Below are 18,751 nucleotides of genomic sequence, written 5' to 3' on the forward strand. Positions count from 1 at the left end.
ATATTTTAGAACAATAGAAAATAAAAAAAATGTCCCACCCGTCCACCTCGGTTGCCGGACTATTGGGAATTATTTCCTGGGCCTGGGGTCGTCATGAAAGGGGGCGGGACTGTGACGCTCTATAATACCCATGTAACAGAAAGACCACCCCCAGTGGCCCCCTGCAGGGCCCTGTGTGTGTGTGTGTGTGTGTGTGTGTGTGTGTGTGTGTGTGTGTGTGTGTGTGTGTGTGTGTGTGTGTGTGTGTGTGTGTGTGTGTGTGTGAGGGTGTGTGTGTGTGTGTGTGTGTGTTCCACTCTGTCGTCAAACAGTTGACTCCTGTGTCCTCACTCAGCTGCGGGTCCTCAGAGATGATTGGCTAGGCATCAGGTGGGTGGGTCGTGAAAAAAAAAGAGAAAAAAAAAAAGAAAAGAAAAGGAAAACAAGCTGTGGCATTGCCACTCCATACCTGTACTTTTCACCTCATTTAATACGGTTCACTTTAGGTTGGACTACATCTCTCTCTCTCTCTCTCTCTCTCTCTCTCTCTCCTTTCTGGCCCCAGCTGTCTCTCTGTCACTTGGCCTCTTCTCCGAGCAAACATGAGGATCTCCGTGGTCGTCATGGCGACGCTGTCATATGTGACAGCGCTGCATGCAGATCTACAGCCACAGAAAGACTTCAACCTACAGAGGGTAGGACACGCGCACACGCACGCGCGCACACACACACACACACACACACACACACACACGCGCACACACGCACACACGCACACACACACACACACACACACACACGCGCACACACACACACACACACACACACACACACACACACACACACACACACAGAGAGAGCATGTATTCAGCAATATACAAAGTTTACCTTAACCATGTTTTAAATAGTAATGCAAACGAGGTCAATCCAGTTGACGATATTATAGCTTCACTGAGGTTTTTGTATACATACATACTGCTGAATGTTTTGGCCGTGGATATGTTTTTCTATACTGTCAATTTAACACCAAAGAGTGTGTGGAGAAAAAAAAGGAGTGTCAATAATTCTTATTAATCGGAGTTACACGAACACAAGATCTTACTGTGTAATAATAATGTGTGACATTATATGCAGACATGCACTCAGAGAGCCTCTTGTTTGACAGAGCTGTCATTCAGCTGTCCAGTTCCATGTCCCCCCCCCCCCCCCCCCCCTAGCCCATTTTGGGCAGGAACCCATTTTGGTGTTAGCATCATGTTATGCTTTAGCTATTGAAAAATAGCAGATCTACAAGCTCGTAGCGCGCCACCGAGTGGCGCGCTACGAGCTTGTAGGTCTGCTATTTTTGAAAAGAAATCGAAGAACGACTGACATGGAAACATTTTTTTTCAGACAACTGTCAGGATGTAGAAGACATCTAGAGAATCTGATCTCAGGTCAGAATGGGCTAGTCTGTCCTCCTCTCTATTGACTGACCTCTTCTCTGAGGGAACGCTGTGTTCTGATGTGGCGCTGTGTGTGCGTGCGCGTGTGTGTGTGTGTGTGTGTGTGTGTGAGAGAGAGAGAAGGGGGGTAGAGCTTGTTTGTGTGTGTGTGTGTGTGTGTGTGTGGGTGCGTGCATGTTTACGTATGTGTGTGTTTGTGTTTGTGTGCGTGCGTGCGTGCGTGTGTGCACAATCGTGTGAGTGAGTTTTTTGGTGGCCAGTGCTAACCCTGACCTGGTGTAGCAGTTGGACAGTTGGCTTCAATAGAGCTATAATCAGTGTTGTTCAAGTTACTTTTAAAAAGTAATTAGTTATAGTTAATAAGTTACTAGTCTGAAAAAGTAACTAATTACTTTACTAGTTACTAAATGTCGTAAATGATGAAAATAACTAGAAAATATATGATCTTCCAATTCAGATACATTGTTTTCAAGAAACAGGAAAAGAACACGGTTCTTTTGGATCACATTACGTAACGTGGGTAACTACTAACTCACCCATTGAAAACACAGTAACTAATGGCGATTGGCATAGTTACTGAATGGGGAAATGTAAAGAGTTACGTTAAAAGTTACAGCAAAAAGTAGTTGACTTAATGTAAGGGCGTTATAGTTCCAACACCGGCTATAATCAATCCAAAGCAAACTATTATAGGCTGACATTTTAATGCTTCAACGCCAAAACTATATAAAATGCTTCTTCTATAAAAATGATTCAAACTATACTTAATTTCCGTCTGGGAGAACTATGGTCCACATGACCTGCCACACACTGCACGTGGTGGGAGGTGATTTCGTCACCATCACTGAGTGCAGAGTTGAATTGAAAGGTTCTTAAAACTGTTAACCTATTCAGACCTGGGAACGGTTCTACAGATTCTGACAGTTTTCTGAAAAACCCATGTTTCTATGTGTGTGGTTCTCAAACATTTTCATGTCAAGGACCCCCAAGATTATATGTATTTGGCCGCCGACCCCCCCAGAAGCAAAGATTTGAGTTAAAAACGTTCGCTCTGAAAGAATATATATATTCAAAGATTTGCACTACATTTTCACGATTTTTGAAAAATAGCAGACCTACAAGCTTGTAGCTTGTAGATGTGGTATTCTTTAATAGCTAAAGTGTAACATAATGCTTAAAACACAAAAATAGGTTAAGGGAGTGTAAAATAAAACAAAAAGTGGACAGTGACAGAACATGATGAGGTGAAAATGATGTGAAACGTTGATAGAACTCTGGGTTGTATTAGCTTATATATACCTACACATATCGTTGATCTTTATGTTGTTTGCTTCCGTGCTCCATGGACAAGAAACTGATTCCATGGGGTCTCAAAAATCACACTTTTGGCACATAAACGACAAGCTTCTACAAAGAAGATTTTGCCAGCTATTGGAATTGTAACAGCTGATATTAAACTTGTGGGACGCGTTAAGTGAATGTGGCGTGTTCCCCCCGGGCCAGGCCTCCATTTGCCCAGGCCCTCTATGGCAATCAACCCAAAAGGTAGATTGCGATATACAAGAAACTACCAATTATTACAATTCCCCCTCCTCTATTTCCCATTCCAAGTGTGTGAGCAATAGACGGCTATTAGACGTCCGTCTAAAAATGCATTTAAAAAACGGCAAAAAATGAAAGTTTTTTAGACGTCTATCCTTAGACTAGACGTTGATCGGCGGTTGTTCAAACGTCTATATATAGACTGTCTATATTGAAACAATAATACAATAATAATTATTTTTTGGCTTTGACCTTTATTTTTTTATGGAGGGACTAAAAAGGTGCCTGGACCGCTGAGCCACGACCCAGGCCACAGTACTTGTATGAGGAAGTTCTCGAATCAATCTTCAATCTGAATCTTATAGTTAAGGGATTTGCTCTCATCTCCATGCCTTTGGATGTGTGTGCGTGTGATACGTGTGTGTGTGTGTGTGTGTGTGTGTGTGTGTGTGTGTGTGTGTGTGTGTGTTTTGTGCTGATACATAGTATTTGTGTGTGTCTATAGTTTGCAGGGAGGTGGTTCCGCGTCGGCCTGGCCTACGACTCTGCAGCATTTGCTCCCTACAGGGACAGAATGAGGATCTCCATGGGCATGATCACGCCACAGGCAAACGGCAACGTGAACCTCACCATGTGGGACCTCACGTGAGTCTGTGCGTGCGTGCGTGTGTGTGTATGTGTGTGTGGAATCTTAAGAAAGCATTCATGGGACTTGTGACTGTAGTGTTTTGAGTACAATTCAAGGCTAATTTCACTTTTTGTGTGTGCACCCCATACAGTGTTTAGGTTGCTTGCTCCCATATTTAGATATTCGATTACCGTATGATTATTTGTCACGGTATGAGACAAACGTTGGACCCACGGGTGCAGTAGGCTACTTTAGTTAGACTAGTCATTGGTCCGAAAAAACGACAACCCACCTCAAACCCTAACCTATAACCATAACCGCAAGGACGGGAGCAGGCGTTATAGTCCGAGATGCGGACGCATGTCGAACTAATGCTCCGTCGGATTATAGTATGCCTCCCGAACCACACAGGAAGGCAGGAAGATGGAAGATCAATGAAGATTTATGTACCAACACAGGACATACATGGGCTGTACAGTGGACACGCCATAACATAACATAAACTATAAACTGACAAGTGAACACTGGACGCAGGGAGGTTTAAAATAGACTTTGAAACAGGTTTAAAACAGAACTACAATCAACAATCAAATAGGCTGAGTGACACTAAACAGGGCACAGGTGAAATACAACACAATTACAATGCAGACTGAAGGCAGGTAACAACAAGAGGAGCAGACAGGAACACTAGGAACACAATATTTACAATTCAGGCATTTAGCAGACACTCTTAATCCAGAGCAATTTACAATAAGCAAGAACAAAAAAGCATGGCAATACATCACAATCACATACATAAGTAGTTATCATGAAACTTGCGTAACAGTGGAATATCTATATAATGAAAACTATACATATAAACTATACATACTAACTATACTATAGGCTACTATATATACTATGAAGTGCTATGACTACATAAAATGCAATTCTAGTGCTGTCTATGTAACATGCTATAAGTCTGTATATAAAATGCTATCTGAGTCTACATAAAGTTCTATCTAAGGGGCTAGGGTAAGTGCTACGGGCCATGATGGAGTCTGAAAAGTTGCGTTTTCAGACTACGGCGGAAGATTGGGAGTGAGGCTGCAGTTCACACAACTACACAATAAAAGTACACAGTTTCATGACGTTATTTGAGCAACATCAAACTACTCCACGTTAGACTCACCGTGAAACCCGTCACTACAATCACGACTGATTTTGTCGTTTTAACGAATGTGTTGATCCTCACAAGTCCACATACTGTAGCCTATACCAATCTCAGACTGCTCGTAGTCCATTTAGGCCTGACGTCGAAATAAAAAAAGATTTGTGCCGCCGTAGTGCGCCACTCGGTGGCGCGCTACGAGCTTGTAGATCTGCTATTTTTCAATAGCTAAAGTACAACATAATGCTTAGTTAAAACACCAAAAGGGGTTCCCGTACTGAATGGGTTTTAAGCCAGACAACTCTTCCACAACATGTACAATATGCTTACGGAGTAAGTCTGTATAACTCTGCCTCACAAATGTTGTGCGAGGAAGCTTTCAACTGTTGTATTGGACTTGGGGGGTTGCTCAAATGAAGATCAAACCTCTAGATATTGAAACAAGCAACATACAATGCTAAAAAGTGAAATTCCCTGTACAGATAGTTGTATACTGCATAGCATTCAGTGTGTGCGTGCGGCATAAGGGAGAGAATGCAGAGAAAGATCAGCAGGTTGTGTGCCAGGCACTAGGCAGTATTGTGGAAAATAGCAGATCTACATGCCATTTCCGGTGCCTGTATAGCAGATATACTGTACAACAAGCTTGTAAATCTTGCATTTCATTGGCTGCATGGTGTACGAAGCAGCCAGCTATAACGAGGCCCTTTAGCCGGGGCTAAAGGGCACATTGACACTGTGTTGTCGTTCCTTATATGGTCTAGACCCGCAGGTTGTGCAAGCAAGCTGTACAGATATGAGAGGACCAACAAGGCTGGCCAGTTCACCTACTTAAGCACACGTAAGTCTGTTATTAAAAGGTTTCTGTGTCTGTCTGTCTGTCTGTCTGTCTGTCTGTCTGTCTGTCTGTATAATAAAGTATTAAAATTAAGCTGAAAGACACGCATGCGTCACTTATTATAACAGACACAACATCTTGTATGTTGTGCTAATTCCGCGGTTTGACATTCTGACATGCGATACCTAGGCAGACATGTCACTGACTGTCAGGTGTGCCAATCTGAAAAGCCAGGAACCAAGCCTACGCCCACACACGCCAATATGGCTGCTGTTACAGTAAATACATGTACTATTATATATTATATATATAAACACACACCGATATGGCTGCTGTTAAATACATGTACTATATATAAACACACACCGATATAGCTGCTGTTAAATACATGTACTTCAAAATATATTGAAGTACAGCAATACATGGCAACTACTTTAATATTTCATCATAATATCATACTCCCCCCCCCCCCCCCCCCACATCTCTTTCCCCCCCTCACTGTATTATGTTTATTTTCCCTTTTTACCTCCTTTATGATGAATTCCTGTTCTGTTCTTTGGCTATATAGAAGTGTCTATTTGTATGTCTCTAAATGTTTTGATGAATTGAACAAGGTGGACCATCTTGTAAACAAGTATAATGCTTTATTGGGTCGTCCATGCACTCACAGTTAACAGTCTTTGTATTGAGTTGTGCTTGAAATGTACTGTAATTCTGCAAACTGTTCATTGTCTCCACCAGGCCGAAGGCATGGGGGGAGAGTATGTTTTGCACTCCGTCCGTCCGTGTGTCCGTCCTTGTGTGTGTGTGTGTGTGTGTGTGTGTGTGTGTGTGTCCGTCCGTCCGTGAGCAGCTAATCTCCGTTATGTTTTGCACTCCGTCCGTCCGTGTGTCCGTCCGTGTGTGTGTGTCCGTCCGTCCGTGAGCAGCTAATCTCGGCCACCGTTAACCCGCTCGATGCCAAATTTTGCACACACACTCCCTGGATGCCAACGATGAACCTCTGCCCCAAATTTTCCAGAACGGCCTGTTATAGCGCCACCAGGAGGCCGCTTTGTGCAAAACAAGTTTTTGCACAGTACACCTACAGATTTTGTCCAAACATCACGCAAATTGGTACACAGTCTCTCTAGAGCCATTCAACGAAACCGGTCTTTCACATTTCTCAGACTCCATCCTGATTGGTTAAGATTGGCTTCCAAAGTTCACAGGAATGCTCAGTTTCAAACAAAATGCTGCAAATCATGAACACATCGCGTGATTTCCGTGAAATTGTGCACCCACATTCCCACTAGGCCGAGGACGAAATGCCACATGAACAATTTCAACTCAGACTCAAGGTGGCGCTATAACTGGCCGAAAAGTGTTTTTACCTCTAACTGCACGGATCTGTGGATAACTTTGTATGCCAACTCCCTAGAGGCCAAGGAAAAACCTTTGCCTGGAATTTTTCACATCTGCTCTTTATAGCGCCACCAGGAGGCCGACATATGTAAAACACATTTTCTATTATTACTCCTTCAGATTTTATCCAAATTTCACGCAAATCGCTATACACTATCTCCATAGTCATGTGATCAACACGGAGCGGCACCATTTCCCATCTTCCATCCTGATTGGCTAAGATTGGCTTCCAAAGCTCACACCATTCCTCCATTTCGAAAAAAGGCCACAAATCACAAACAAAGTGTGCAATTTCCGTTAAATTATACACGCACATTTTCACTAGGCCGAGGATGACATGCCACATTTTTTTCCTCAAAATCAGCCTCACGGTGGCGCTATAACAGGCCAATTCCTGTTTTTAGCTATAACTGCATCGATCTGTATACAACTTATGTATGCACACATGGAAAAACATTGTACCTGCATCCCGCCAACACGAACCTCCGGCCCAAATCTTCCTCAACAGCTTGTTATAGCGCCACCATGAGGCCACAACCTGAGCTGCCCTGGTGGAGACCTGTGCCGATTGGCACTTTGTCTAGTTATATTTCAATCAATCATGACTTTTCACAAAAAGTGATATCAAGGGGAGGAAAAATCAGTTAAAACTTTGCATATATATTTTTAAATTCACACCCGTGTGAAGTGAGGTGTGCTCTTATCATCCTACATCATCTCATTCAAGCCAATCAGAATTTACATCCTCTCCTTCGTCTTCAATGTTTGTGTTTACACAACGTTTGTGTTCACACAAACACTCAAAGCTGGCCATTTATTATCAATGGCATTTAATGTTTGTGTTGGAACAAACGCTCAAAACTGGCCATTCAGTTTTCACCCTCAGTGCTGGACATAGGAGGGGATAGCGCCCCTCACAAACTAAAGCTACGGGGGTGCTCAGGACGTCAGAGTGAGCAACCTCAAGACTCCATATTTGGACTTAATCTTCGACACAAAAGTCCTTATATGGGCAGAGATCGACTTAGAGCTCCGTGTATGGAACCGACTGTTTTGTTTGAGTCCCGACGTCACGCTGACACCGCTATGTTGCGGCAGCGACGCGGTATAAGAATGTCAAGCAGAGTCACAGAGCTGGACAACTTGGGAGCAGCGAGTTCGAAGCAGGTCAAGGACAGACATTAAGAACTTGAAGCAGGAACAGAGACAGACATCCTTTAAGAGCTCTAAGCAGAAACAGAGATAGACATCCTTTAAGAGCTCTAAGGAGAACAGAAACGTCTCTTCAGACTCTTTTCGTTACAGATCAGTTGACATTCATTGAGTTGCAGGTCTGTCAGATCAGTTGATATTCAGCTGAGTTGCAGCAGGTCTGTCTGACGATGCACTGGACAGTCAATCTGAGATCAGGACCAGGTCGTGGACACAGTCAGGCTGCAGTGACCGTGGGGAACGAGGTGTACTCGTTTGGAGGTCACGCTAGTGAATCACGTTACATCAATGTGCGCGTCTTCAACACAGTGTCTCTGAGATGGAGGAAGTTGCCTCCGGTGGAAACTAGAAGAGGAGAACCTCCCCTTGACGTTCCATGCGTGCGCACAAACCACACTGCTGCTCTGGTAGAATATACCGTCTACCTCTTCGGGGGATGTGATGTGAGTACTGTGCGTTGCAACCATAGACTGTAAAAAATATGGACAAAGCGTTCCCCGGGTCTAACATGAACGTAAAATGAAGCCTGTAATAATATGCTAATTCCTGATGTAAGTCGCCATCTTTGGTACCAGCTGGCCATTGGCTGGCTCCGTTTTGTATACCAGCTGGTCATTGGCTGCCCAGACAACGAGGCGGGACTTCCCCCCTTCTTCTCCGTTGGTTTTTATTTTGACTCGAGTGGGAGGGGAATCCCGATCATAGACTGTAATGGTAGCCACGCCCCTCAGAACATACGCGATGTTTTTTTTTCTTTATGGTCATTTTTTTAATTAATGGGACCATAATTTTCCAAAAAGAATATTATGACATTAGAAATGAGACTTTAAACTAGTGACTGGAAGAAGAAAGTATTCATGACCATGTTTATTAAGGTAATACAGTCTAGGTGAAGTTGGGCCAAAATACATGGGCCTCTATGGAGCTATGGGGCTTTTTGGGTCCGGTCCAGCGCCACAACAGGCCATTATATGAACTACCGATTTCAAATGAGGCTTCACGAAATATCTGGCTGACTGCCCCCCTGGTTGCAACGTGCTTTGTGCATTTGATGTCGACGGCCACACATGGTTCACACCCAGGGTTTCTGGGACCGTCCCCGATGGGAGGAGCGACCACTCAGCTTGTGTCTTGGAGAAGGTCATGTTTATCTATGGAGGACGAAACCAGCTGACCGATTGGACAAATGACATGTACAAGTTGGACACCACCACGATGGTCTGGACATTAATTACCACCAGAGACACTGCGCCATCCGCTTCATCGTGTCACTCTGCCACCATCATCGGGACAAAGATCTTTGTATTTGAGAGCAAGTATGGTGAGTATAAGTATAACCATACTGTGAGTGTGATGTCAAACATCACAGTGTTTGACACAGAGACCAACCTCTGGAGGAAAGCACCTCTTGGGAAGATTACCAGATGCTACCGTCATTCAGCCTTTACTCGCAATGGAGAGCTGTACATATGTGGTGGGCTTGGTGACCCACGTATTGTGTGGAAATTCAATCCATAGACCTTCTCCTTCAAGGAGGTTAAGACCAAGGGGAACGGCCCGTCAACGATGTGTAGTGCCTGCTGTTGCATGGTGGGAGATCGGGTCATCCTCTTTGGAGATAGCACACATCCTCGTGACCTGTACGTCTTAGACTTCAGTCCTAGTCTGAAGACTCTATGCAAGCTAGTGGTTATTCAGTACGGACTGGATCAGTCTGAACTCCCACACAACATCAGGTGGGAACTGAGAGCCATGAATGAAACAAAATAAATATGGTCTGGACCGCTGGCCATAGCGCCACCTAGGCTAGCGCCCCTCAACACATATATACATTCCCCCCCAAAAAGTGAAAAATGTCATGAATTTAAAAACAAATTAAATAAATAAATAATATTTATAACATTTAATAGATTCCATGAATTAGAAAATAGGCGACCTACTAGATGTCATTGCGGTGCGAAGCGACGCGTTGTGTGCTTTTAGATCTGCTGTTTTCACTCTAGTTTTCGGTGCCGTGTCACACAGGCTAAAAGGATTGGGAACCACTGCCATAACGGATCCTAATTTCAGGTCTTTTTTTTTTACGAATCCGATCATAAGGCGTCAAGACGACGGTTTCCTGCCCAGCCTGAAGCACGCTGAACCAAACCAGTGTGGATCTCGTCGACTAAAACTATGACGGAAAATGTTCGTCGACTACCTTTTTTTTCACTATAACTACATCAAACTAAATAAAAATAATCCATGGTGACTAACACTATGAGTAAATATACTGTCAATTTTGTCAACAAATAAAACCTAGACTAAAATGTTAGGAAGGGACTAGTGGACAAGAGATCCAGTATAAGTAAAAGACACAAGTTCTTTTACACTTGGTTGCATGCTGAAAACATGCACTGTATGGCGAACATTACTATTACTAACCCAACCCCAAACCCCAAACCTAAACATAACAGCAAGTGCGTCGCAAGTTGACTCGCAACGCATGTCGGACCAAAGCAAACCTGAACATAACAGCAAGCACATCGCAACGCATGTCGGACCAAAGCAAACCTGAACATAACAGCAAGCACGTCGCAACGCATGTCGGACCAAAGCAAACTTCACTTTATCCGCAAAAATGGTGGACACAGAAATGATGGCGTGAGCTGGATTCAAACCCACTCAAACCAGGAGGTATGGATTGAAAGTCTATTGCCTAACGAGGCATGCTTTGAGCTGGCTGCTGGAAATCTTTTCTAGGGTCTACTTTACTATAACACGCCCAACTCATGTAAAAGAAAAGGAAAAACCCCGCTCAGTAAGAGATATTTAGTTGACTAAAACTAGACTAACACTAAAACATCCCAGGTGACTAGAATGTGACTAAAGCCCTAACCACATTAATTTGCATCTCTTCTCTTGGCCACTTCACGCTTGTAAAAGAGCCTTTTTCGAGTCTCAATGTGGCTTTTACTGGTTGGTTAAATAAAAGGTTAAATAAAAAAGAAAAAGAAAAGGACCACTGTAGATGTGCAATCTAAAACACAACACTGCACGGAGACTGCATGTGAAAAGCATCTGGCAGAGGGGAGGCATACTTTGGTTAAACATAGCATTGGTTAGACAGCATTGGTTAGACATACAGTAGCATTGGTCAGACTGGATTAAGGTTTTCTGAGGCGTGCGTTAAGGGTTGGGAGAGGGTTAAGGTTAGGTTTAGGTGTGCTGCCCCGTGGGAGGTTAGGGTTAGGGGGAGGCTGGGCAGAGCCAGAGTGGGGAGAAGAAGCAGGGCTTTAATACTGTGGAGGTGTTGATTGGAAGATGGCAGGCAGGTGAGTGAGATGAGATGATCACAGACAGGCAGTACCGGACCAGTTCTAGGCGTTTAGTGGCCCTAAGCAACATCATATAATGTGCCCCCCCCGGGTCCAGACAAATCTGTCAATTTGACAATGCTTCAATCTGGTGCACTTTGAGATCAAAATGAAGAAGCTAGATCTATAAAGAACTACACACATCACATTAGATTATTATCATCTTTACTGTGCTATTGACTGAAATCAACTTCACCTGTGGGCTGTGGGCCACAGGTGTATTGAATAATGCAATTTGCAACTTGCATTCAACTGCATGTGGCATATTATCAACTCTGTTGTGTCTTGTGTCAATGAGATCTATAACTAGTTTTTGGATAGGGCAGGGGTGGGAAACCTTGATGATGGAGACTCAGAGAGAGAGGGCAACTATATTCCACACTCACTCCAGAGGGCCACAATGCATATAGTAAAAAATCTACAAGCTCAAACTACGACACGTTTTGATCTAGTAGATCTGCTATTTTTGTTCTCTTTAAATTGAAATTCTGAATGATTTTTTCTGAATTGAAATCTTGTTTTATTTAATTTCAAATACATTTATATGTTCTTACTTCTTATGTTAAATTTAGGAACTTAAATGCAAATACATTAGACAGAAAAAAGACAAGTAGGCCTACTAAAGTCATTAAGCTATACTAATATAGACTGGAGTAATTAAAGCGGGTCATGTTTGCATGTGTGGAATTGTAACAGCTGAAATCAATAATATATCAGTATTCCGATATTAACCTGCGGGCTGCATGAGGTGAAGGTGGGGGCTACATGTGGCCCTCAGGCCGCCAGTTGATATTAACCTGCGGGCCGCATTAGGTGAAGGTGGGGGCCACATGTGGCCCTCAGGCCGCCAGTTGATATTAACCTGTGGGCTGCATTAGGTGAAGGTGGGGGCCACATGTGGCCCTCTGGCCACCAGTTGATATTAACCTGCGGGCTGCATTAGGTGAAGGTGGGGGCCACATGTGGCCCTCTGGCCACCAGTTGATATTAACCTGCGGGCTGCATTAGGTGAAGGTGGGGGCCACATGTGGCCCTCTGGCCACCAGTTGATATTAACCTGCGGGCTGCATTAGGTGAAGGTGGGGGCCACATGTGGCCAGTAGCCCATGTCCCTATAGGGGATACATAAAAAATAAAAATAAATCTTCTCCCTGTGACGTGGCCCCCTCAGTGGTTGTGGCCCTAAGCGACCGCTTGGTTCGCTTATGCCTAGAACCTGCCCTAAAATAAGGAAAATAATTATAGGCTGCTGCTGTGCATTAAAAATGCTGAGCTCTCCCCCCTCCCCTTCACAAAATGTGCAACAGATTTTACAGCAGTGAAAGACTATAGGGACAAAACCCCTTGCGCTTTTGGACCTACAAGCGAACCGTGCCGTATTGATTGAATCAGATAAGGTTCTCAGAACCTCACTTTGGCCCTGCTCATAGAGGTAGAAAGTATTGCACTTTCAAACGTTTCCAAAATAGTGAAAATAGCAGATCTATGTGTACAAGCTCAAAAGTTTCAGGCTGTGGTATAGGTCATGCTGTTTCTTCCTCATTCGTTGTCCAAAAGAACCATCCATTAGCTATAGAGCGTTGCAGTCCCTCCCCCTTTCAGAACAACGAGTGGCCCAGGAAATGAAAACCAATGCATTTGTCCCATAGGCATTTCGTGCTTTATTTATTTAAAGACCTTTTAAGCGTTGTACGAAGCCAACTCTTGTCGTGACAAATCATGACAACACACACAATATTTTGGACCAAACAAATAATTACAAAGACGAAAAACAACAAAAAAAAGTCCCCCCCATAGAGGTCCACATTTCTGATGCGGTCCGTCCACCTAGTGCCATTCGTAGCATTCTTGTGTCGACTCCATCCAGGGCTTTTTCCTCTTGTATTGTAAGGGTCCATGTCTCGGGGCAGGTCTAGAGCCCGGGCAGAGGCCTTTTGTGTGCCGGTTCTGGACAACCGTGGGTCCGACCGACTCGACACAATAGATCAGTAACATAATCCCCCTTTGGATGCATATAGAAACCGTCCCAATAGCTATAGGTAGGTAAACATATAGGGCTCCATTTTCGTCACCGCTAAACCCCTTATCTCTAAACTTCTTTGCCTTTTTTTTAATAGTTAAAATGGCCAGTCTACAAGCTCACAACGTGTCAATGTAGATTGGCTAGTTGAACTATTCAAAAATGTTTTTCAAAATAGTAAAACGAAAAAAGAAAAAAATGGGATAAGGGGTTTAGCGGTGACGGAAATGGAGCCCTTGGCTTATACAGTAGGTCAGGGGTCGGCAACAGGCGGCCCGCGGGCAGAAATTGGCCCGCCAGAAATAATATCTGGCCCTTGAGATAATTTTGAGAATTACATTTTTTTGAATTTTGAAAAATAGTTTTGGAATTTCTTTTTTGAAAAAAAATTTTTGTAGGGCTGTCAAAGTTAACGCGCTATTAACTAGTTAACGCACAATCCTTTTAACGGCACTATTTTTTTGACGTGCGAGTAACGCACTGTGAAGTTTGACAGTGTAGGTATATATATATATAATTATATGCACCATGGGCCCCATATTGCGCCACCCCTTATCCTGTCTGCTGTACCATTATGTGCAGTGGTGGGGGGAAATGTACTCAATTGGCTTAGATTTGCATTCCCAATCATCAAAATATTAGCTTTAAACCCTCACAAAAAACATGCAGTAATCCTGGTCACTAAACTGCCTCCCCCTGGCCAGCCGGGGCGCCTGATGGAGGGGAAAAGGAACTGGTTGGAATAAAGTGTTCCTTCCATGTACATAATTTGAGGCTGTAATACTGGAAACAAACCAGGAGAGGGCGACAGAGATATAGGCCACTCCTGGGACTTGCTTGCACTCATCCCGTCTCAGAAAGCTTTGTAGACCAGGGGTCACCAACACCAACACCGTACATTTGCCCCGTGGCAAGATTTAGATTTTCTGTTTTACACACCATTATAATGTCCTTATTTTTGAGGGGCGCTAGCACCTCCTATATACAGGTTTAATGTTTGTTTTTATAGTTCAATGTTTGATTTAAAAACGCCACGGCACTGACAATGAAGAGAAATTAATATTTGTTTTTAGTTCAATGTTTGTTTTAAAAACCGCCATTGACAATGAAGAGAAATTAATGTTTGTTTTTAGTTCAATGTTTGTTTAAATAAACGCCATTGACAATGAAGAGAAAATGTATGTCATCTTGTCCCTTAAACACAAACATTAAAAGCCATTAACAACAAAGAGAGAGAATGTAATGTTTGTTTTGTCACTGTTTGTTTTACATCATCATTACATCACCTAATCACAGCAACATGACTTTAATATATTAGCGCCCCTCACTTCACATGGGTGTGATTTTATCACAACACCCACTTACTGAATGTTAAGTCTCCAGGTTATTATGACACTATGGCACATTAGGAGTCCAATAGTAAAGCTCTCTAATGTTTTATTAGCAAGGACCCCTGTAACTCTGAGAGTGTTCAAATGGAACCAAACGGGCTTGTAGGTCTGCTATTTTTGAAAAATCGAAGAACGACTGACATAGAAACATGGCTTTTTCAGAAAACTGTCAGGATGTATAGAAGACATTTTTTTAGAATCTGATCTCAGGTCAGAATGGGTTAATGATCTTGAAAGTGCATGTGAGAAACTACTGTGTGAGAAACTATACTGCTATACATAGGAAATGTCTTCAGTCCATCATAAGGTCCTGTTCTGTCTCTCTCTCTCTCTGTGTCTCTCTCTGAACAATGTGGACCCTGTTGTAAACAAGTGTAATGCTTAATTGGGTCGTCCACTCACAGTTGACAGTCTTTGTATTGAGTTTGTGCTTAAAATGTACTGTAAATTCTACAAACTGTTAATAAAGATTTCAATCAATCAATCAATGTCTCTCTCTCTCTCAGGTCACAGCATGATGAAGGACATCACAGTGGTGGAGACCAACTACACTGAATACGCCCTGGTCCTCAAACACAAGAAGTTTGATAGAGAGTACACACAGGTGGCTCTGTATGGTGAGACGCACGCACGCACACACACACGCACAAACACAAACACAGTAGTACAATATTTAGTACAATATTTGGATCCGAGATGTAAATATGTAGTGTGGAAGTACTTGTACTTACTGTCCACCACTGCCCTGTCTACAGCAGTGGTTCCCAAAGTGGGGGTCTGGGGACCCCCGGGGGTCCTTGAGGGGGTCCCCCAGCTAAATGATATAGTTTGGAACCAAATGGACCCCTTATGGGTCTGTAACTCTGAGTGTACAAATGCGACCCGCGCTAGGGTCCATTTGGTTCCATTTGTACACTCTCAGAGTTAAATTCACTTTGATTTTACAATATAAATTGGGGGTCTCAGAGACAGAAATGCCATTGGGTCTGCATAGCCTAATAATGAACGTCAAACTGGGGGTCCTTGAAATGAAAATGGTTGAAAGTCACTGTTAAAGCCGTATAAACAATCTTTTGGGGGTCCTTGGCATACATTTTCAAATGGGGGGGGGGGGGGGTTCCGCGGGCTAATTAGTGCCAATTTTTTGGGGGTCCTTGACATGAAAAGGTTTGGGAACCACGTAGCCTACTGCTCTACAGTCAGTCACACATGCAGTATTTCTGCCTGTGTGTGTCTCTCCCATAGACTGTAAAAAATATGGACAAAGCGTTCCCCGGGTCTAACATGAACGTAAAATGTAGCCTGTCAGTCCTTGAATTGTAAGTCGCCATCTTTCTAGATCCGTTTGGGCCCAGCTGGCCCATTGGCTGGCCCAGACAACGAGGCGGGACTTCCCCCCTCCTTCTTAGTTGGTTTTTATTTTGACTCGAGTGGGTGGGGGATCCCGATCATAGACTGTAACGGTAGCCACGCCCCTCAGAACATACGCAACTTTATGGTCATTTTTTTAATACATGGGACCATAATTTTCCAAAAAGATTATGATGACATTAGAAATGAGACTTTAAACTAGTGACTGGAAGCAAAAAGTATTCATGACCATGTTTATTAAAGGTTTTTTTTTTTTTTTTTTAGGTTTTATGACCTCAATTACACCCAAAAAACCTGAACTTTGAACATTCAGTGGATTTTCTGTGGTCTGAAGTTTTCTTTGGGGTTTGGAGCTACTTTTGAGCTACAATGAAAACAGGCAACACAGTGAAACGGTGACATCTGCTGGCAAATCCCATTGACATATATGGGATTTGCAGTAAGTGATGTCACTTACTGCCGGCAAATCAGAGCACCTGTTTGAGCCAGAAAACCCCAGATCACAGAAAATCTACTGAATGTTAAAAGTTCATGTTTTTTGGGTGCAATTGAGATTAGAAAACCTAAAAAAAACAAGAACAATTCCAAAACCTTTTTTTTAATGTCACAATCCCTTTAAGGTAATACAGTCTAGGTGAAGTTGGGCCCAAATACATGGACTTCTATGGGGCTATGGATTTTTTTGACAGCGCCACAACAGGCCATTATATGAACTTTCAGGAAATCCCGATTTCCTTGTGGCTTCACAAAATCTCTGTCTGACTGCCCCCCTGGTCTCTCCCCTGCAGGTCGTTCTCGTTCTCTTCGACCCGAGATCATTCAGAAGTTCAGAGACTTTGCGCGTTCCCGGGGTTTCCCCCCGGAGTCCGTTCTCACACCGCCTCACGGAGGTAAGCTAGGAGTTTACGATAGAATATAATGTGTGTAGGTATGTCCCATTCTGACCTGAGATCAGATTCATACGAGGTTTCCACTGGACACACACACTTGTCGGATTAACCCATTCTGACCTGAGATCAGATTCTAAAAAATGTCAGTCGTTCTTCGATTTTTCAAAATTAGCAGACCTACAAGCTCGAGCGGCGCGCTATGAGCTTGTAGATCTGCTATTTTTCAATAGGTAAAGCATAACATGATGCTAACACCAAAATGGGTTCCCGTTCAGAATGGGTTAAAGCATTGTTATACTTTGGCTGTTGGAAAAATAGCAGATCTACACGCTCATAGCTATGAGCGTGTAGGTCTGCCATTCTAGAAAAATGGTGAAAATGTGCATACAGCCCAGGAAAAGTGTGGATAGTGAGCAGGTTGATTGGAGAAGTGTTCACTGCTGGGCTCATGAGGTAGTTGAAGACAGGTGTGTGAATGGAACTGGGTGTGCTGGAATGGGATATGGGAGTGGCCAGTGTGGACAGAGTGAACATTTTAACTCAAATCTTTGCTTCTGGGGGGATCCTGGAATAACACATGTTCAGATGGGGGGTGGAGGCATATTACATATGTTTGGGGTCCTTGACATCAAATATTGATCACCACTGATACAGAAACATAAGGTTTTTCAGAAAACTGGCATGATTTTTAAGAATGTATTTCCCTAAATAGGTTAATATGCACTCATGCATTGATGTAATTAACGAACATGGGGTTGATCGAATGCGGCATATTCATATTGGTGTCTCTTTTTCATTTTCCAGCAGAGAACTGCCCGCCGATAGGATCTGGGCGCTAAAGTTGGATCTCTTTCTACAGGTATACATTTCACGCTTAATGTGAAAAACTTTGTGATTTGCTTTTTCTTTAAATAGTCATGATATGCTCCTGTTCCACAGATAATCAACCTTTTGTTTTTCCGTCATTCCAGCTCATTGAAAATGACGACAACCCGGTGTTGAACTGCTGCTGCCTTTCCTTCCAATATCTTCCAAGAACGACAATGTGATCAATTCAACTATCGAGCCTATACTGTACACCATACTGTACACCTACACCTACTCCTCCCACACTTTGGACGGCGCGCACCTGAGCCACGTGTCAAATCGACCGGCTTCAATCGGTGTGCTTTGTATTTGGCTATAAGAGAAATGTTGTAGAGTTTAATGAAGCAATATTACACGAGAGGGTGTGCTTTAAGCCACACCCTCGAGTGTAATATTGCAATTATACAACAGTCACCCTTAAAACTAAGAAAATCTTATTTTTGTAATGGCAGATGTATAGTCACCACGACCACAAATGTCCCAAGAAGCTAGCTAGCCTATAGCCACCGAGTTCGGTTGAGCTCTGGGAAAACAGCGCAGCTGGAGTGGTGCTCGTTTGAACCACGGCTATAGAAGGCTGTTTCAACCAATCAGATTGCTTCCTCGAAACGACCCGTTGTATAATTGATATTAATTAATTAATTACTGAATTAATTTT

At 43.2% G+C, this 18,751-nt stretch overlaps 1 protein-coding gene across 1 annotated transcript; it reads left to right on the forward strand.

Annotated features, from left to right (window-relative positions):
- The first annotated feature begins 520 nt into the window (after positions 1-520).
- Positions 521-18,340, forward strand: ptgdsa (prostaglandin D2 synthase a). The gene is made up of 7 exons (XM_083793061.1): positions 521-674; positions 3,472-3,611; positions 5,509-5,585; positions 15,472-15,582; positions 17,125-17,226; positions 18,031-18,085; positions 18,198-18,340. The coding sequence occupies exons 1-6, from the start codon at positions 582-584 to the stop codon at positions 18,063-18,065; spliced, it is 558 nt and encodes a 185-aa protein (XP_083649187.1). The 5' UTR covers positions 521-581; the 3' UTR covers positions 18,066-18,085; positions 18,198-18,340.
- The last annotated feature ends 411 nt before the right edge of the window (positions 18,341-18,751 follow it).

Source organism: Protomyctophum parallelum (assembly GCF_964188405.1).
Source record: "Protomyctophum parallelum genome assembly, chromosome: 21".
NCBI lineage: Eukaryota > Metazoa > Chordata > Actinopteri > Myctophiformes > Myctophidae > Protomyctophum > Protomyctophum parallelum.